The following is a 22,221-nucleotide window of genomic DNA, read 5'->3' on the forward strand; positions in this document are numbered from 1 at the left end:
AGGAGAATGAAAACTGAATCAGAAGAAGAGAAAGCAAAACTACCGAGGGCAGAAGTGAAAGGGCAAAGAACAAACTATCAGAGTTACGGCAAACGAACAGAAAACTCGATCAAACTGCGACATGAATATGTAAAAGCTCAGCAGAAATATTTTTCATGCCAAAACACTGCTAATGTTCATTCTTCCTTATCCATTCCCAGCATAAACATCTGCTTATTAAGATTAATTTTTAAAGTCTCAGTCTGATTTATCACAAACATGTATGCGCTGCTCACCATTCAGTGTAATTTGACAATGGACACTGTACACTGATACCTGATGGGAACAGTAAAAGGTTTTGGCTACAGAGATCCTCCCACAGCATAGCACAACATGCCTTCAGCACAGCACCAACCTGGTTATATTCCCAGAATATTTTTAATCACTATAATTAATATTAGACACATTAAAACCATGATGCCCTAAACTATTAAATTCACACTCACAGCAGATATAACCCTTTATTATTTTTAACTGCCCCCCAAACACAGAATGTACTTTTCTTTTTACAAGAGTCTGATCCAAATCCACCTTAAGCAAATGTAACAACATTTATCAATTCACTAGCTTTTCCATTAAGAAATCAGGGAACTGTTTCAGAGGTACTATAAAAGGAAATTGTAAATAGATTCCATTATTTTGGAATGTTGCCAAAATCTAGATTGTTTGAACTATTTACTTCATGAACCAAGTAAGATCAAATAATGTCCACCAAGGGCTATCTTGAATACATTTGCTCTGTACTAGCTGTGTTTTCTCTTATAATTAGAAGAGAATCAATCTTGATCATACTAAGGTAAAAAATATGCAAGTACACTTTGTTTTAACTTGACTTAACTGGTAGACCTCTTTCTCTACAGGCATGGTTTTAACAGAACTATTGTTTAAGATAACACAACTCTAACATCTGAAAATTTTTTGAAAAGAGAAGGAAAAAAACCACAGCTGTAGTAACTTAAAAGTAGTTGACATCTTGAAGGAAAAGAAATTTTGTGACAACTCCCATAATTTGCTGGTAAAACATGCCCCATGTAATGTCAGATCCTGATAAAGTAATTAAAATATTTCTGTTGTTTTACCTTTTACGGCTGTGGAGAACATGAATGTCATTTAGTGTCTGAAAGCAAACAAAACCTTCCAAATTACTGTTTTTAAGAGTTTGTGATCTGGGGGAGACGCACGAAGAGGGAGAAGGAAGGCATCTAACCAGCACTGAGGCCACAAACAGGTTGTACCAAACCCAGGCAGATTTCACACAGAAAGCTCAGTTCTGTCACCACCAAACTAATGACTTATAGTTGGCCAAAAAAGCTAAAATTATGCCAAGAAATCTGCACAGTGGGTCAGTCCTGCTGAATCTATTGCTGACTTTAGTTGTCAATAACAAGTAATCTTCAGGCACAAGGAGAATCTTAGCTGCAAACTGAGGCAGCTACAAACAGCACTGCAAGGTATTTAACTAACCTGGTTATCTTAAGTAAAGCTCCCATCTATTTTAAGTCACACAGGCCCTTATTTTAACTGATATGAATGTTTTATTAAAAAATTAAAGTGATCCAAGTTAGCGTCTCAAAACTTACCTTTCATACAAAAATATTTCACTTTCTGCAACTAAAATATTATTTTCTAAACAACATATATCCAAACTATTTTCCAGAAACACTCAAGTGCTTATCATTCATGAACACATGTGTTTTTGTGTACTTATCAATGCTGAAGTGAAATTAAACTACTGGCAATTTTTTTTACTGTGTACTATGCAAGACAATAATAAAAGGAGAATATTCCTAAACAGATACTGTGAACAAAATAACTAAACCATGGAGTACTCAGAGTGCTCCGGTTTACACAAATTTTAAAACAAAGTAAGAGATTCTAGCAAAACATGCATACTTCAGGGTTTTCTGCAAAATTTCCAGTAATGAACACTTAAGTATTAATAGAACACAAGTATTTTATGAACCATATGTGCAGGCATGACAAATTTGTGCCTGCAAAGAACACATGCATAATCAAACAAACCAAACATAAAATGATCAAATTTGCACACAGAAACACTGCTTTAAAAAATCTGTTTTCACAAGGTGCTCATGTTGCCTCATGCAAAAAAGCCTTTTAATACAAAACAAAACAAATGGGCATTCCCATACCTGAGCTGTTTCATTGAGGGAAGCATTGCTGAAGCGTTTTCTGCAAAGTTATCTAATTCTTAAAATCCTTGCCAACTGCATTCTCTACATTAAGTAACTTAAATTTTTTGCACATACAGCTTTGGAAGGAGGAGACATTTGAAAGGCACGGTTCTCCTTAGGTTCTGAACTTTGTTTCACTGTGCAGTTGCTGACTGATCAGGTGAAGGAAGGAACAGCTGAAAACTTGATTAAATGTTTTTACTGCATTTTCCACTTTGGCAAATATAGCAGTTACCCAGCATTTTATTGAAGTCCTAAGAATACTCAAACCTCAAAGTTTTGGCTCAGAGAAATGACTTTCACTGCAAGACTGAAAAACCCCACAATCTGGTTTAACTGGGCACAGGAGCTGCATTAGATTTGATCAGTCATAAATCTCTACTAGGGTTAGAACACTTAATCTCTAAAAGTGGAATCCTCTCTGTCAGGTCTCCTTTCAAAACTCATGACAGTCTGTATTTCCAAAGCTACAGCTCTGCAGATTTTACTTTGCTTTCCCCAAATTCAAGGCAGAACCTTACCTGGTGAAAGGGTCAAGGACAACCTACCTCTTTTCTGTGGGTTCAGTTGTGCTGCATTCCCAAAAGCCCATCCCCTGCATCATCCCCTGGAGTTACACCTCCAGCAAAAAGCTTTGCCATATGTTGCAGGCAGTAACACTGCTCTGTGCATACCCAAGCTGCAAATCCAAACAGCAATCCTTGTGCAAGGCTATGAGCACAGCAGTTCTCCTGGAGCCTTCTTTCCTCCCTCTCTCCATGAGGATGCAGAATGAAACACTGACAGTCTCCTGTTCTCTAAAATTTAACAGTTCTGGGAAGTGTCTGTATCATATCCAAGGATAAAAACTGAGCAGCAGATACCAAAGAGAAGTGTGTCATGCACACGTGCACCTGCAAGCCTAGCGTGCAGCTGGGAGTTCTAATTTTAGGCTCCCAAGATTTGAATGTTCCTGTAATTATATATAAAACATACTAAAGCAGACATCTAAGTATTTAGTTAAATTCTTTGTATATGAATTCATCTACACACATTTTTTTTTAAAATCTAACACAAAACACGTGTCAAATTGTTCAATCAAACTATTACACAGGTTTTCTAAGTTTATTATGAGAATAATCCATAATTTCAGTGAGCAATCTTACAGAAGATTGTCAATAGAAAGACAGGAGTAAATTTCTCAATGAAACACAAGTAGCATATTTTAATCTGCTGAGAAGCTTTTTAAGTCTCCCCACACACACTGTATCCTGTTACATGAAGTTTTCATCAGCAATTTGAATGAAGTCAGTCATCTGCAAAACTATTCCCATTTACTGTTTAGCTTTCAGACCTAAAGCTATTTTAAATTTCTCCAAACAATTTATATAATATTATGCAAATGCTGAACATACAATTTGTCATGTAAGAAATCTTCATTCAAAGTCATGCATTATTTTTAGGTGACATGATCTCATCATGCCACTGCTGTATTTTGGGAAGGCCAACAAATTATTATTTATGTTCCTATGTAAAAAAAAAATAACCCAATCCTAAAATACCTTTAAGGAACCCTCAAAGATGAGTTGAGTTTTGCAACTACGACACAGAAATTAAACTGAATTCAGGGAATGAAAAACCTTGAATTTGCACAGTAAAATTAAAATCTGGACTAAGCTAATATGAAAGTGTATACAGAAACACTTCAGTTATTATGCAGAAAACCAGGGTCTATTGTGAGGGGGGAAAAATGTTCTGGATAAGCCACCAGTTAAACACAACCTCAATTAAAATGAAATAAATCATCCGTAGAATAGTCTAAAATGTATGTCAAGTCATATAGCCTGAAGCACGCTACAATTATGAATTGTTTTAACATCAACAGGCTTGGCACTTTTCTTCTCTTTCACAAGCAGCACTCCGTGTACTCTGCAGCAGCTGTACTTTTGGAGTAGGAAAAAGGAAGTTTCTTTTATTTAAACCTAAACTCACAGTTTACACAAAACGGCTCATCGCAGCACAGGCATTTTGATACGTTGTGAGTGCAAATGGTGAACGTGCTCCAGGCGTCCCAGCCTCTCCCACCTCCCATCCAGACATGCTTTGGAGGGGAAAAAGAATTGGCATGTGTGGTTTCTGCTACTTTCCCTGTGCAACTGCCCATCTCCAGCCATAGGACTGGGTGCTGGCTGTGACTCAGTGCTCAGCAACTGAGGGAGTAGAACAGTAACAGACATTCACATACAGATTTACACTTTTTTTACTGGGAACTGGAGGAATACAATGTACCCATGACTACATCTTTTGTGGTATGAGAACACAACAAAATTTTGTAATAATAAAACACATCATGTTCCCTGCTACCTAAGACATGCACAGTGCTCACCCTCCAGCCTCTCCCCTCCTCTTCCCTGCTGACTGCAGCCCCAACTCCTGTGAGACAGCAGCATGTTCTTTAATGCAAAAAAAACACATCTCGGCACAAAGAATGCTCTGGTCACATCTGACATCATGCACCTGATATGCTGATTTGCTCTCTCAGGTATCCAAAAAAAAAAAAAAAAAAAGGAAAATAAAACACAGGACCTGTCAACTGAATTGTATATCAATATTTTCTTTTATTAGGCAACCCAACTACCTAAAACCACCCCACCCGTGCCACTCCCATTCTCCATGCACTGGAACATCCACCTCAAAAATAAGACTGTTTCAATCATGCCTAATATAGCTATAACGAAACTGATGCCTCTTGATTTTCACATACTAACTTACACTTCTGCACCCCTCTCAATTTGGCAGGCACTATTAATTTTTCCATTAAAATTTATTTCCTTTGCTTTACAGATTTACTGGGAGTTGATCTGATACAATAAAAAAAAATAATATGAGTTGCACAGCAACAGGCATATAAATGTACTATAGCAAAAAAAAGCCCAACAGTACTGTGATATTTAATAAGATTAAAAGACAAAGTGGAAAATAAAATGGTTTTGTTGTTATAGCAGTAAAAGAGCTAACCCACTTCTTATATATTTGAACACACATGTAGTTACACAAAGTATTTTGAACTCGGTTATTGCATACCTTTAAACAATGAAATATTACTATTTCAATTATCTAGCTGAGGAACTGGTAAACCTTAAAGTCTTTATGTCTCACAATTGATATATTCCAGCACACACAGAGCTATAGTCACCAGGGATTTCCTGCCAAGAGGGGATCCACCTGTTCAGAAGGGTTAGGCTTCAAACTAGTGCTAGCTGTCCTCTGACATACAGTTATAGGAATAAAAAAGGTAAGCACTGAAGGAAATCAGGCTACCCATTCACAGTATAAGGTCAGTAACTTCACTGCTGGCTGTTTGTGATACAACACAAACCCAGTTCAGCCTAAAAACTCTTCATGGAAGTTAATTTTTTTTTTTTGTTATGGAATACTGAATTCTTCTAAAGAAGAAATTTAGGTTTTGCCTTTGCACATCACCTCCCCTTTAGAATAAGCCCATTGCTATCCTTATTCCAAGATGTATTTCTTCACTGTTAGGAGTGATTCACCTTATTTTAGGAGCCCGCCTTCACAAAATCTTCCTGAATTCCATCTCCAAACATTACACATAGAACACACAGTAGGTATACAGAATAAAGACTTTGAAAACACTGGGTGAACAAATCTGCACCAGGTATAATTCTTCTATATCTGGCACTAGTTCTCTACTACTGAAATCACCCATTTCACTCATAAGGTTGGGAAGGACTGCAACTTTTAATATTTTTAAATTAAGATGTATTAAAAAATGAAGCATCACTTAGATCATATTAGACATGCAGAAGCTCTGAAAGGACATATTTTAAAGTAGTTTTTCTGCTCTTTCATGGTCTGGGCCTCTTTAACATAACCTGAACACAGCCCACTTGAGATGTACACAGAAGGTAACACCTTCAGCAAAACAAAACAAAAGGAAAAGACAGAAGAATTTGCTTGGACTACTTCATGTTCTGATTATGCTGGTTTGGTCTAATTCACATTTTTGACAGATAATTCCTAAGACTGCTTTGCTCCTCTGGTCTCTCTGCAGATAACAGCACTCGAGACACTTAGGAAGAAAGGGTATTGGATATGTATGAATGGACCTAAATACATTGGGAGGTGAAAAAAAGGCCAGCTAGGGAGCAAAATGCTCTTGGGAAAAAGTACTGAAATGGGTACCAGCTTTAATTTTTAGACATCTTGTGTCAAAAAAGGACATAAAAACAATAAACGTGATTATTTAAGCAGCAAGACAAAGTCATCCTTATGCAGATACAAGATTAGACATACTCAGAGCACAGCTGTGCAATGAGACACAGGCAAGTGGTGTCCTGCAGCCCTCAGAACCCCACAGACCTCAAGTGGTGGTCTGATGCATCATGTTGCAAGAGGAGACCTGTCTGCAAAGGACATGTCAGGGAAGACATGGAGCCAGTTTTAAGGAACAGCCACAGCAAAGAACACAGAGTTGGTATTTTAAAAAGGCATGCAAAAGGACATTTCAGAGCACCAGTTAACTGCCCCTGGATGATTCAGGATGGCAACAGTAAGTAAGATTAAATAGGTATCAGGAATTTGAAAGGTAAACAGGATCCTTTGATATTATAATAAATTTGTAGAGTTTACCATCCCCCAGTACACTGAAAACAAATAACACATCCACCTTCCTAAAGCAGCCAAAAGATAACTACTGCAAACATATCTAGGATAACAAAACCACGGTTTACAACAGAAGCAGATCCTTTGCCAGACCCAGCAGTTGCACGCACATGAATTTTAGGACCTAGGCTGGGATCTTCGGCTCAAACCCGCTCGGAGACTATGGCAATCTCTAGTGGTGCCTATCCAGGGTAGGCAGGAAGCCAGAGCCACTGCTGCCAAACTTGTTGAGCCAGTCCTCCCAGTGCTGCCCCACAATGCACCGCTTTGTGTTTGGAAATTGCTCAAAAGCTTTTGCTTCCAGCAACAGTGTGGAGCACTTGGGGAAAGATGCCAAAGGAGTCCAAGAAAGGGTATGGCCGGGCCACCATAGGAGTAGGGACACCCCAACCGCTCCTGTCAGTCAGTGACATCACCCTGAATCACTGTGATGACACCACGTTTCCTGTGAGACCTCGGTCACAACTCTGCTCACACGACTGCAGGGAAACTCCTGGGATGATTAAATTATAAATAAAACTGATGATGCTGCATCTTACCATTGTGTCTCCCCATTCTACAACGAAGAGCACCATCTATCCAGGCTGTGATTTTGACCTTTCCTGGGAGAGAGGTCTTTCTTCACATTGTTGTGGTTGTCCACAGCAATTCTGCATGGCGTCAGCAGGAGGACAGAATTGCAGTGTTGCACAGAGAACCCCTTTTGCATCCCAAGCAGTTGTAAACAAGCCTCAGATGAGACACGCTGACAGCGCACTGAAGATTTTACTCCTGTGCTCTACCTACTCTGCGGATAAAAATAGTATTCTTATCTCCAAGGCTATCAAGCTAGCGCTTCAGATCATTAAATTCAGGCCACAAAAACAACAGAAGATACTTGCAAGTTTTATTCCAGTAAATGTCACAGTGGTCTGTGCCCCTCCATTTCAGGGCACAAGCTGAGAGTCAGGCAGAACCAAAAGGAAATTTCCTAAACAAAGACTGATGCATTTCGGACTTCTCCAAACACCCCATGGAAACAGTGGTGGTTGGAGGCACAGCACACCAGGCACAGCAAACTGAGTCAGCTGGATGTTAAAGTAGGTTCTAGAGAAGAAATATCAGACAAGAAGAGGGCTCTGCCCAGCCTAGATACAAAACATAATCAAATCATAGCAGGTACGGTTCAGACACTGATATTTCCCCCAGAGTCTCATAACACAACTGCTAGTAGAAGTCTTCCTTCAATCACTGAGCCACAAAAACCCCACAGAATTAAGGACAAAAATTTGCAATCTATTATATACACTGACTTTGGTAGGCAATGCAGATATATTGAATTTGGCTCAAAACTTCTCTATAAATTACAAACTACTGTGTGGAAGAGAAGTTCCTTAACAAGCAAGATTTCTAGACAGATGATTTGGGTAACACAACTTTCACAGAAATGAAAAACAAAATTGCTTTTGAGAATTCATCTTTAAGTACTTTTATGAAGTAAATGCTGCCTATCAGGAAATTAATTTAGGCCTTTCCTCTCAAATACTTCCATTTAGTACCAGCAAGAGCAGGACGACTGCCATCTCTGTTCGCAGAGCAGAACAGACACGTTCAAACACAGATTCTATGTTTTAAAAAACAAATTATCTGAACATCCTAAACCTCAAAATTATATTCCTCACAAAGCAAAGCCCAGCAAAGCCTTCTTTCTAGCTGTCGGAGGCAAGTAAAACACTCCTTTAATACATTTCTAGAGTCATTCTAACTGAACAGGAACAAAACAGATGATTTTAACATTTTTTGGGAAAAGTGGGAAAATTCATGGGAAGATTTATTATTTTGAAAATAATTCACTTTCCAAATTATTTTACGTGGCTGTCTCAATAATCCAACACCCACACTGTCTGACTATTGGGAACACATTCTGTTCCTTTGACACATCCATCAAAAATATGGCCGGTTATCCCAAATCTTCGCAGCGTTTGAGGCCTCTGGATACTCTACATGACTATGGATTTGTTCTGAAGGGATAAAAATATTTGGTATGGCACACATTTATGTATACTGTATAAATGATGCCTCTCTCTCCTTTTGCCATCATTTGCAATATCACTCCAATAAGAGATAAATGATGCTGTAACTCTTCTTCAGCAGAGTAACCCAAATTCAAATGGTATTTTCTCCAGTTTACAGAGTTACTGGGAAGCACCTTAGCAATGTTAGAGAAACTTTTGATTTCTATTACCTGGCTTCCTGACATAAATAATTACTAAAAATAATTTTTTAAAAAAATATTAGTACTTTAAATTATATAAACTAGTTCTTACTTGCTGTTTAGTTTCCACAATACACCACTTATAACTGATCCTGATTTACACTGCAGTTATTCACTGATACAACATCTCTAACACTCAAAGATAACCAAGATACAAGATCTACTATGCTATACAATTTTGTAGGTAGACATGTAAAAATCATATCACATTCACTCTGAAAAAATACACAATCAAACACAGCCAAAGGGATTCGAGGATTACCAGACCAAATATGTGATGGAAAATCATATTCTTTACGCAGCCACCACCTTGTTTAGGAAACAACTTTACAGTTAGAATACAACTGTTATTTCACAAAGCAGAGACGGAGGAGCTGCTTAATCCAGCATTACTAGGAGGGAAAAAAAAAAAAAAGAAAAAACGATTGTAGAACCACACCCTAGGTGTAAACTGATACAGATTTTCTTCTGTATTTTTGCCTGAAACAATAGCCAGAGGGTGTAATTTAGGCTATGCACACCTTGACAAAGCCATGGCTATAATATCTAGGGACTGACAATTAAATGTTTGCATAGTGAAGTACTTCTCTGCTGTCTGTCTGATCGTGAGGTTGTAGTGAACGTGGCTGTCTTCTCTCTCACCACTGAGCACCATAACCTGGTCCTGCATCCTCCCTCCAGTCACAAGTAAAACCCTTGCTGACTTCAGTGGTTCACACCACCACCTCACGTCCCCAGGTAACACTTAATAAACCAATTTGCCTACTGACAACATCTACTACACCATTTATGCAGTCAATGAAGAAAACTGTAGACGGAAAACTGAGTTTATGGAGGATAAAATACAACATAATTTGATGTTCATGGAAAACAAACATCCAAACATCCAATTTACTGTGCATTCACTATATGACCTGATTTTCAAATTTAACTCATTAAAGCTTCTACACTTCATTTTAATGCAAGCAGCTATAGGACTTCCAGGTGTGAAAGTGCCCAACCAACTTTCTTGCAGATAAAACCATGAGAGCTCTAGATTTCAGAACCGAAGCACACAACACGGGCTTACAATCTCAAAACTGGTCCCTACTGGATTTTAACCCTTCAGCTCCTTTGTATACATTTTCTCAGTGCCAGCTGAGAACGCTGCATTTTCTGTTGCACTGCAGTCGATGAAAGATTCAAGTCTTGCTTAGCAACAGAAGAGCAGATCAAGAACACTGCGTAAGTTTTCTGCCTGTTATAATTTCCCCAGAAGAGAAGGGAGGCATAACCAATGATCTCTTTCACCTTGTATTATCAATGAAGTTTGCCTATGGGCTATGCCAAAGCTATTGGAAGTGGAAATCAGGGTGGGGGGGAGCTGGTAAATAAACAATCTTTCTCACTGAAAAACAGGTTACCACAAACCATCTTATTCCACAAGGGCTGATGAGCAGCGTTTATACACAAGTAACTGAGCATTTGAGTATTTCTAATCTACCTGAGCCAATAACCCAGGATATTTACCATCATGGTGACCACTTCTAAAGGTAGCAATCACAACTCCAAGCAATGTGGGAGCAGCTGTGTGTGTAGTTTACTTTGATGAAGTCATATCCTGTCATACCCCGTAGTATCTGGGATTACCACGAGTATCTGACTTGCCATGAGAATCAGTCCAAGAGCCACAGCATCACCAGTCCTGGCTCACAGCTGCACAGACAAGGACAGCTTTTGACTGTGCAAAGCCTTCTAGCAATGAGAACACAGATTACAACAAATTCATTGCTTTCCATGACAACTGCTTTTACAGTCATACTATTTGCTCCATTATACTTTGAATTTTCTTTGTCAGATTTTAACACTCGTTGCTAAAAAACTTGAAGTGTAATACAAAGCTCTATTCACCTCTGTGCTGTCACCTACACTGTAAGAATGTCTAGGAAATAACACTGAGTATCATACATATGGGGAAGTTCCACAGCAGTGGTGATTTCATTCATTACACAGGAAGAGAAACAATTTTTAAGCATCTTAGCTATTATTTAGACTACTTAATTACAAGTCAAACATTATAAGGGTTTGTGAAAGATACAATCTTTTCTCTCTTGTAAGCAATAAGAGATCACACCTATCCCCAGCCGACCTTTGGCAGTTACAGCCACAGTCTGGGCATAGCCAGGAGAGGTGTAAGAACTGGATAGATTTGCCTTTATAGATCCACTGCAATGGAAGAAATAGCTTTTAAAATAGTTACCTTAGAGAGAGTAATCTGCATCCTCTTAACCCAATTTATTTAAAAGTATCCTTCACTAAGCCTTTTTGTCTTTCCTGCTCTACTTAGAAGATAATGTTACCAACTCGTGAGAAAGTCACATTTCTACATATTTATTGCACTGTTCTTCTGTTACTGAGCATTTGTTGTTAAATATAGCACAGAAACTATACAAAAAGCAATCTTTAACCAAGTATTATCAAGATATCACCTCTTCTGCACAGGGATAACCTAGCTAATCACACATACCACTTAAGAAGCATTAGATAACAGTGAATTCCCGACTGTTACATATGTGTATAGACAACTATTTCAAAAGGTTCTTATTAAAAGAAAATATCCTGCCTTCTCACAAATTATGGATAGACCGAGGTAGTTTTGTGGCTGCAGTTCCAGTGACAGTCTCCAAGGCCTTGCAATATCACACTAATATGGTAATATCTAAAACCTGCAAAGTATCTTTAAAGCATATGAGATGACACAGTTCTAACTTGCAGTCTAACATCACAATATTCTATTTATAACATCTGACTCATCTCGTCAGAAATAATTAAATATTGTAAACAGAACTTGGATTTAAGGAGAAAAAAATAACAAGAAGAAAATGAGAGTCATTCACTGCAAAGAATTTCAAAAGTAGCATCCTTTCAAATTGCATGTTTTTCAAGCAATCTCATAAAATCTCCGCAATTTTCTTACACAGTTCAATGCAATTTTAAAGTCTCCTTGTAATTGTTTTACGATAACCAGCCCACAGATCCTTAAAACTTGTTGTGTAAATAGTCAATTAAAATGCAATGAAATGAAGAAGAGATTTATCTGATTACAGACTGTGAAGAGCTATGCAGAATGTCAAAAAAGAAGCATGGCACTTTGTACTGCTACCTTAAAATATTTATTTCAATCTATTAAAAATTCTCACAGTGTATTTGCAGGCAGTCAAGGACTATGGAGCCCTCTAAGCATCTCTGACATGATTTAACACAAGAAAAATCAACTCAATTGAGCACTTCCCAAGGCTGAATAAAAACAAATTTAAATTTGAAATAAGATGCTGTCTCTTACTTGTATTTACAACTTAATATTGAAACAGAAGTTTCACCACCACTTTAATTATTTATTGAACCTGCTACTGGGAAAATTCTAGACCTTGGGCTTCTAGTGAACCTTTCTGGCCCAGTCCTGGATTTCACTGCTCAACCCTGCCCAGCAAGGGCTCGAGAAGAACGAGAGTTCATTGCATAGCTCTTAGTACCATCACAGCTCTGGTAACTTCCATTAATAGCAATTAATATAATCAAATCTCAAAGCTTCTGCTGAATGCCCTAGAGGTTCATGGAGTCTTTTATTTTTATCCCCAGGACATATTAACTGTCAAAGACCAGAAGTTCAACTGTTATCAGGTGACACGATGCCGAACAGAATTTGCTCCCACCTGCTCTCCTGACTGATTGTACTGTCACAAAGTCTTCTGGAGAGTTTTCTGAAGGTGCCTACCAAAAGCTGACAATCTGCATTCCTACAGAAAATTAAACACTTGCTTTACTAAGACAGAATAGCCTAAAAACTGTAAGACTGGTACCACACGATGTCACCCCACAGCCAGCACCGGTTCTGACCCGTGATACTGCTGAGCAACACTGACCATCACCCAACTAACTCAGCCTCTGATAAAGTAACCGCCTCCTCTGCATCTCCCCTCATGACCAGATCATCCCAAATAGCTCAGTTACATCCAGAGAGCAACCACAAACTTCCTTGGGATTCTAAGAAGCACCAAGTACAAACAGAACAAATCACTGGCAGACTGTATGGAAGCTGTAAGGGTGGCCAAGACCACTTTTCAGCAAAGATTCAACTATCTTGATCAATGACAATTGATCAAATTCAGCTCAAGACCCAAGTTACACATGTTCTGTCCTCCTACAGTCTGTTGCCAGTTAACTATAAGCCATGGTGAAGTGTTTGAAACAGGCAGCACCAAAGGATTCACCTCTCAAAGGATGCAACACGCAAAAATCAAACTAAAAAAAGGGACTCTGTCTGTGTAACTGAAAGAATGAGATGCTTAAGCTCTAGTAAAGACACCCCATGGTTACAGAATGCACTGGACAAGCTATTAAAACCAAATCAAACCCAAACAATTTTAAATTGTCTAACCAAATCCCTCTTCTGCTCCCCATGCTTTTATTTTCCCCTCTGAGACACTATATAGTTTCCTTTTTTATAATTTTTATCATTTTAGATATTTAAAAATTATTTTATGAGTCAATATAAGAATCTAACAGACTCTTACTCCAACCACTTCAAAAGGGTTGTACAGATTAATAAGTAAAAATGCATGTAATGATGATGCACATGAGTTCTTTCTCTCTGTCTCTCCAATGCAGACTTGGGAGTGGTGGTGGTTTGGTTTTTTTAGGGGTTTTTTTGGGGGGGGGATTGCTGTTTTTGTTTTATTTAAAACAGCACATATAACTGGTAGCAACTGGAAATTTTCTGTGAGGAGAGTCAGAATTTCTTGGGGGGAGAGAAGGTTAGGCCCCCAGCCCCAATAAACAACTTTAGGCCTCACTGTTTCTATCCAGAGCTTCTCTGCTCTTCCACAGAGCAAGACGAGCCAAACTGTTGTCAAATTTTGTAAGAAGCAAAAGTTCACTCTGTTGAAGCCTGTCAAAGTTACCACGCATGAACTCTACACTTACACACACAGTTCTATTTAGAGATCCTCTTCACAACAACGGCCAGAAAAATTTTTAAAAGCAAACTAAATTCAGCATGAGTTAGCCAGAATCCCCTGAAAAACTGTTTTATTAAGTGATTAAAGTTTGATACTAAGAATCCATTTTTTTCAAACTAAACAGTATCAGATACTACAGACACATCAACCTCCTTTCAAGATCTGCTACATCTCCAAGATCAACTGAATGTATAAAAACATTTTGGTTGCATCTGATTGCACACACTCCCACTATCACACAAACAAGTTTGAAAGATGCACTTCAGCAAAGTTACTTTTCAAAATAAGGAAAATGCGTGAAGAGGATGAGATTTTTGCCTCGCTGTTTCAAAGTGCATTTACAGATTATAATGCAACGTGCTATCCTTGCTTCATCACAGCACAAACTGCATGGCAGGGGAATCATACCTCTAGCTGGTTCACAAGCTCTAATTAATTGACTGGAGGAGCCAAAAGATTGTCAAGTCAATTACATATGAAAATAATTAATAAGCACAATTGATTCTAACATGTTCTTATATTGATAGGATTGCTCAGCACAAGAAGATATCAGTGTACAAAATCAAAGTAAATTTTAAGGGTTACTTTAAAGTAAAATCTTCCCATGATGATTTCTCATTTCCATCTTTTGGGGATTTTCTATAACAAGAGCAACCCAAGTCCATTGGGCCCATACCTTATTCCTGCAACTCTGATTTCTACATCAAAGTTCAGTGTGGACTGTTCCTGTCCCAAAAAGCAACATGTAAGAAAGTATCCAATGAGTTTCTTACTTTGATGAAGGTCTGTGAGGATCCCAGCAGGAATGATTGCATATTATGGATTAGCAGAACAGAAAGCTTATAAGAGTCGTGAAAAATAAACAGGGAAGTAAGTAAGAGAGACAAACACTGGGAGTTTGGGAAGCCCAAATTCAAATTCTAGTTCTTACTTTGACATGAGCTTCATTATGAAAAGGAGGGCTGGATGTAGAAAAAAGTGTTTGAGACTATGAACTAATTTTAGTTTCCTGATCCCTGTGTGGAACTAGCATCACTGGCAGGTATTAAGGACTCATCAGGCTTCACAACCACCAGCATGCTGAGAGAGGAGCTGCCTGATCAGCAAATAGGAAATGCCAGCGACAAAGGTGTGTCTGGAACCCTGCCTCTCTCCACTGCTTGCAAATGTTGCCCCGGAATTACACAGTTATGTCCTTTATTCCTTTAAAAGAATAACAGGCATCATTCTTTTCCTTTAAAGCACAACAAAAGGAAAAGCTGGCAGTGTTAAGCCTCTTCTTTAATACAGTGTTACAACAACAGTAACACTCACTCTTCATTCAGGAGACTAAGACTCCACTGCCTGTGAGGCTGAAATCCACCTCTTGCCACCAGGCAGGATGGGGCCATTCCAACCAGAGGATGCAGAGAAACAGCATGTGGGAAAAGAAACAGCTACCACCCATATCCCAGTGGGTACACAGGCCAGTGGGAGTCTGACAGTTGTTAAATAAAGAAAATGGTTCTTGGTTTTGAACCCAATTCTAATATGTGGGCTGTAAAGTCATGTTCCTTCCCTCGCTCCCTCTCCAGGCCATGAATATTTAATTCTTTTATGCAAACTGGAAGAGTTGCAATGCAAGGTTAAATTAGCCTAAATAACCTTGAAATCCTTTTGTGAAGTTGGGCCTCTGAGTCAACTCCCAATCGGTAGAGCAGTAGCTTTCTTAGACAAGGAGTTCTGTTGTTAGTTGTATTTAAAATACTGTGTGGTACCATGACAAAAATGTTGAGGTTAGAGAGGATTTGACAAAACTTATACTTTGGGTTCACCTTTCTGTGTTAAGAACCAAGGTTTACACAGTCCAATAAATGTTTGTTCCTCGACTTTGAAGGCAAAATTCTTCCTGGGAAAACAAATCAGTTAGAGGATTTTCGAAGTTTTATTTGATAACACAATACATATATATGCTGGCATGTTTTGCTACTCCTCTAGTTCCTTAAGTTAATTTAAACTTAATTAATACCACTGCAGCTTTATTTTGTAGTAGGCTGAGCTCCCTAGAGACCAGCTACAGGTATACACCAAGTCAGTGTCTCATTCGTATGTTATAAAGCAACTAAAATAAATAGACTTCTGGAAGCCTGACAGAGCTACTAAGTTTCACTTTTAATTCTCAAAGTTTTTTATGGCCTTCCTTCAACTCATAACCCTACAAACCATTCACACAGTTCGAGTCAATGTGGAAAAGTTGTGTCTCAGTGACCAGCCTATGCAAAAACAGTTTCATGATCTCTCTCCAGAGGGGAAAAAAAAATAAGATAGATTAGTCTTTACCCTGCCAGCTAATCGTTAAAATCTGGAAACCTTAGATGCTTGCATTTTAAGAGGCAGAAATAAGAGCAAATGTTTGAAAATCCTTATTAGTAAAATCTTTACTATGATAACGTGCATGCTTATTGTTGTAAATGCTCTTTTAGCACTGTTACATTGGAACTTGGCAATGAAGTAATAAAGTGATTTTTCAAGTGCCTAAGAACTTAGAGATACACTCAAAAGACAGCAAAATGACCCAAGTGAATGTGAATGCTGCAGCACAGCTGCCTATTGCATCTTTCTTCCCAGTCAGTGACCATTGACTCTGATCCTAGAAATTGATTTTTCCCAAATTTTAGCAACATAGGGAATTCTACAAAAAATAGCCATTTTGATTCAGCCTCAGTATGGATCACTGCCTCCCAATCTAACTAGCCTGTGCCACCTTGCTTTAGGTCTTATTTGCTGTTTGTAGCTCAAAAGTCGATAAGTGCTGAATCAGATCACCTCCTAAGGTCCCCGGCAAGTCCCGCCTCCTGTGATTGTAAACCATGTTTACAAACTCAGTCTTCCATTTCTAACATCAAACATCTAGCATCAAACAAATGACTCTGGTCTAACTGTTCTAGTGTCTAAAACAGCTGGGCCTCTTCTCCAGCACACCTCTCAGACAGTCCAAGGGAACCAAGTACCAACAATATTAAGACAATTTTAGAACCTTTCTCTGCTACAAAATAATTGTTAAATTAGAAAAACAAACAAAAATTAACATCACAAATCAGACTCATTCCCTTCTTTTTTTCCACTGCCTGTTAGAAAGTAACCAATAAACTACAGCTTTCATTCATCATCTGCTTACAACTCCAAGTTGTTACTCTCGCAACAAACTAGGCCTTAATGGGCTTTTGCTAATCACAGGTGAAAGGTCACTCTCATTTAGCAGTGCACCAAGCAATAAACATAACATGTTGACATGACAGAGGAAGGGATTGATATTCAAATGCTGACATGGATTATACCAAGAATCAAAATATATTAATTCGAGAGAAGATATTATCAGTATTGGCCACACATCTTCTTTAGGACTATTTATAGGCTAAAAAAAAAAAGAAGAGATCCATATAGAAATACAGTAAAGACAATAAGTAACCTATGTCCTAACTCGTAGTTTGAGATTAGGTATTAATTTAATAGCAATGCTAATAACACCAGTCACTGACAGGCCACAGTCCCAAATCCAAAGCTATAGGATCAGAGTTATCTTTCTCTTTTCCATGCAGGTCCCTCCTGCAACTAGTTATGAGCAGGAAAACTTCTCTGTACGCTTTTCTTAAGAATGAATTGCACTCACCTTCTCGGCAAAGTCGCATTGCTTCTCGGTTTCTTCCATATTCCTTGAAACTTTCTTCTAATGCTGTTCCTGGAACCAAAAAAGCCACAAGACAAGATCTCAACCCGTGCTGAAGTCGCAGGGGAGGGCTGTTGACCTGTAGCCCGTTCCCCCGTGGGCACACACCGGGCAGTAAACACGGGATCGCAGTGCCCGAGGTCTCCCGGCGCGGGGGAGCCGCTGTCAGCGCCGGGGATGCCTCACCTGCGGCGGGAGCTCCCCGCCCCACGCCCCGGCTGAATCCAGGGCAAGAGGTGTCGTGCTCCGGGGACCGGATCCGACCTCCCCGCACCGTGTCCCGGATTACAGGAACTGGGGCAAGCGCTGCCCGCTCCGCGCCGCTCCCGAGCCCGGCCGGGGGCGCGCACCGGGCAACGAATGTCGGGGGGGAGGAACCGACCCAACCTCCCCGCCGGGCCCCGCACCCGCCGCGCCGTCCCGGGGCCGCGCCCGGGGCACCCGCACCCCGCGGGGCGCGCTGGGGACGGGCGGGGGGGGCGGCGCGGGCGGGCACTCACCGTCGTTCCCGTGAAGTTTAGCAGCATCGACCCAGTGGCTCCAGGGCTGCCCCAGCATCGCCTCGGGGCTGGGCAGGGACCTGCGCTCCCCGACGGCCGCCATTGCCGCTGCGGTGGCGGCGGGGCCGGCGCCGCTCCCGCCTCCTCCGCCTCCTCCCTCGCCGTGGCGGGGCCGCCGCTGCCGCTGCCTGGCGGGGCCGCCGCGCTGCTCCCTCCTGACGTCACCCGCGGCCCGCGCCGACATTCTTTCCGCTGCTACAATGTAACGAGAAAAGTCAGCGGCCGCTTAAGGTGGCGCCGCGCTCTCTTAAGGCGGCGGCGCCGCGCCGCTGTCACGGCGCGCCCCGCTCCGCTCTCTCCTTGCTCTCCCCCCGCCGGGAGCCTGCGGCCCTGCGGCAGCGCCGACTCACCTCTGCGGCGGCCCGGGGGGCAGCGCCCGGGTGCCCATTATTGTGCGGGGAGCGCTGCCTTCCTCTTCACCGTGTAGGTGAGGCGCGCTTGGGTTTGCGCTAACAAAGCGGCGGGAGGGAGCCGGGGGTAGGGCTACGCCGCCCGCCAGGCGAGCCCCGGCTCCATGGGCCGCCTCGCTCCCTTGCGCACCGCGGCCCCGCGACCCTACAAAAACAACGGCCGCATCACAACCCCGCCTGGCACCCGCTGCCCCGGGAAGGGGGCGGGGCCGGGAGCGACGCGGCGGGCGGGGCCGGGATGGGCGCCCCGCCCCTCCCCGCCGGTCCACCTTAAACCCGGCGCCTCCTTAAAGGCAGCGGCGAGCAGGAAACTCGCTCCGGGCGGGCGCGTTCCCCCCCCGCCGCTCCCTCCCCTCCATCCCTCCCCTCCCTCCTTTCCAGCCTTTCCCTCCCTCTCCTCCTCGCCCCGGGCAGGAGGGGGGGACACCGAGCGAGTTTCCTGCTCGCTGCTGCCCTCGTTATACCCGTAACCTGTCTCCCGAGGGGAGGGTCTTGTCATTGTTATTCCACATTTCTTCTTAAACAGCTTTTTTTTTTTCCCCCCTAAACTTTGGGATGACGTCGAGCGGTGTTAAAAGCGAGGATTAAAGGATGCTGTCGTGCCTGACGACTCACAGTAACAAAGTTTAAGCGTTGGAAAAACCAAGTTGTTTGATTAAAAAAAAAAAATCTGGGTTTGGAATTCATTTATTATAGGGTTTTCTCTCCACTAAAATATTCAAGTACCAATGTAAAATTAAACTCTCAGGTCACAATCTGCAAAGATTTCTGGCCATGCTTGATGCCACTGTCAGTAAAACACCCTTGATGAACAGCTAAAAACATGTAAATCTTATGTGCTGCCTCCTCTATAGGTGAGCTCGAGAGCATGGGACTGGCACCATCAGTGGAACTGCTCACAGATCTCATATTTTGTCTGGTATGTGCAAAACCAGACAGCAGAAATCAGAACTGTAAATAAATTGTTTTAAAATACACAGTCCCAGTCCTGCAGGGGTGTATATACATGCAGGCTTAGCTAATTTTCGTTTTCTATTTTTCATTTAAAGTGTGGGACTATACAAGCTAGAGCTGTTTCTTTCCAAATTTATGTATGTAAAAGATCTATAAATTCAAGCTCATCATACCATAGTCAGATGGGATGGGATAGGCTGTAATTATAAGAATAGTTTCAGTGTTCCACCCAACTGATAATTTATGTCACACTCTGAATGTATCTCATAAAACTGCAGATCTAACACAGAACAGCTAGAGTGATTTTCCTCTCCTCTTGATCACTGCAAGTCTAACTTAACTCCTTAATAAAAGGCCAACACCATAAAATTTAGATAAAGAGAGCAACTGTGACTTCTGCTGTAGACATTTGTAGCAGGATTAATTATCAAAGGCCATCAACTTCTAAGATGGGCCCTGATCTTTCAGACAGTTACACTGGCTCTTTGCTGCACTGTAGCTTCGAAAAACTCTTCAACTTAGTCTGAACATGAGTAAAGGTGTTCATGGTACCAGAGTCTAAAGATAACTGATGAATGGAAGGCATTATTGTTTGATTAATTATCAATTAGAATACTTTATAATATAGAAAACTACTTAGAATTAAAGCTGAGAACATCACTGGAAAAAAAATGTCCATCAGGTGCTAAACAATTTCTGAACAGAACCTCAGCTTTTTTTTGTGGTACAGAAGCTGAATGGGGAAAAAAAATAACCTATGATTGATTTCTTTTAAGCTTAGTTCTTCAAGTGCTTCACAAATGCAGCCTAAGATAACATCCATAGCTGAATTCAGACTCCAGCTATAGGATAAAGCAAGTTACAGATAGGTCTATATTCTCTGTGTCAAATATTCTTGTTTATATTACAAACTTCATTCATGCGGGTCCTTTGTCCTGGAGAAAGTCATCAGAAAGCTGCCTCAGCTGCAGTTTGAAAAAGAATCCTTTATATGTCCAAGTGTCGATCAAATCCATAAAGGCTTTTTTTTTTTTTTTAACAAAAACATAGAGCAAATATAGTGAAGAGTCACCAAACAGAGCCACAGAATACCATCCCTTATCCTTTAACAGTGACAGAGTTGACCATGGCATATTAATTTAATGTTCACACATCACATGATTCTTTTCTTTAAACATTACCAATATATGTATGTCAAATCATGCAAAAGCAAAATGGCTTAATTTGGCAAAATTACATTGATTAGCTAATTACTTTAACAAACCAATAAATAATCAACTTTTCAGTTTCTGAAGTTGACACTCATCAAGTTACTCAGAAACGCCTCTTGATTCAAAAGTGCCAGCCACACAGGTAAAGCACATGCCACTGTTATTTCATACAGCTTTGATTACCCCCTTTCTGGCTCTTCTCTGTTCTTTCAATCTGGTTGTTGCATTTTCTTTCCCTCCCTCAATCACAGCTTTTCTTTCTTTCCCATATATTCCCACTCAAGATCTAATTCTGCAGTCTGGGCCTCGGGCTGTCCTTTAGTAAACCTTCCGCTACTGAAATATTTCCCCACTGTTCGTGAGTACATCAGTATTCCAGCAGAGGGAGGGAAGTGGCAGCAGAAGGACTGGTTCATCAGTTCAGTGCACAAGACCAATTAGTCAGAGAGCAAGAATAGGGGCAGATGAAAAACTGATTTTACAAGCACTGGAAGTGGCGAGAACTTTCTTTTCCCACAAGCTCACCGGGCTGAATATGTGTTTGGGTTCTTTCAAGCACACAAGTTCGATTTCCTTAAATTGTTTCCATAATGCCATACATGGATGCATTGATTATTTTAGGCTAAAAAAGGGAAAACGATGAAAATCCATCATGTTACAAGGAGATCAGAATTGAAAACACATGTACAAGCTGCAGACTTTAACAGAGGTGAGTGTTACAGATCTGAGACATCCAGTCAGGAGTGCAGTCATCCAAAACTCCCGCGGCGGTCAGTGGAGAGCCAGGGATACTTTTGGGATCAGTTTGGTCCCTCCTGATGCAAAACACTTTTTCAAGAAACCCTTCTCTTCCCACTGACCACAGAAGTAGTCAAGGATGTCTATGCACATAAATTAGTCACCTGCATTAGGCATCCAGAATTAAGTGGGGTGAATTAAGTGGTCAGGAGCAGGAAGCACTGCCTAAAAGCCAATGGTTCTCTTTAAGAGAACAAAAAGGAGCCCAGAAACGCCACCAATTCTAAGGACTTAGCTGGGGAAGCAAAATAGCCCCAGCAGTAGCACTGGGACTAAGACAATGTGTGAAAAACCATAGACTGCTCATACCTGTGAATGAGAACAGGTATTTGGAGAACAGAGAGAAAACACAAGGAGGAGTTAAGCTGAGAAAGTGGGGAAGGAAAAATGTGAGGCAGGAAAACAGCAGAAAACAATGGATGATGTAGAGAAAAC

At 40.7% G+C, this 22,221-nt stretch overlaps 1 protein-coding gene across 6 annotated transcripts in view; it reads right to left on the reverse strand.

Moving 5' to 3' along the window:
- Positions 1–22,221, reverse strand: part of ATXN7 (ataxin 7) — an 83,528-nt gene that overhangs the window by 38,293 nt on the left and 23,014 nt on the right. For 3 of the 6 annotated variants that reach the window (XM_051788795.1, XM_051788798.1, XM_051788793.1), the window contains exons 3-5: positions 18,764–18,968; positions 18,354–18,608; positions 17,797–17,865 (exon numbers count right to left, since the gene is read on the reverse strand). In XM_051788795.1, the coding sequence (XP_051644755.1) occupies positions 17,797–17,865; positions 18,354–18,597 (313 nt within the window). In that variant the 5' untranslated portion in view covers positions 18,598–18,608; positions 18,764–18,968. Of the gene's footprint in view, positions 1–17,796; positions 17,866–18,039; positions 18,152–18,353; positions 18,609–18,763; positions 19,046–22,221 lie in introns of those variants that run through there. The other 3 variants (XM_051788794.1, XM_051788796.1, XM_051788799.1) reach the window with 3 other exon arrangements.

Source organism: Manacus candei, unplaced genomic scaffold, assembly GCF_025592945.1.
Source record: "Manacus candei isolate 608988 ecotype Guabito, Panama unplaced genomic scaffold, ASM2559294v1 h1tg000025l, whole genome shotgun sequence".
NCBI lineage: Eukaryota > Metazoa > Chordata > Aves > Passeriformes > Pipridae > Manacus > Manacus candei.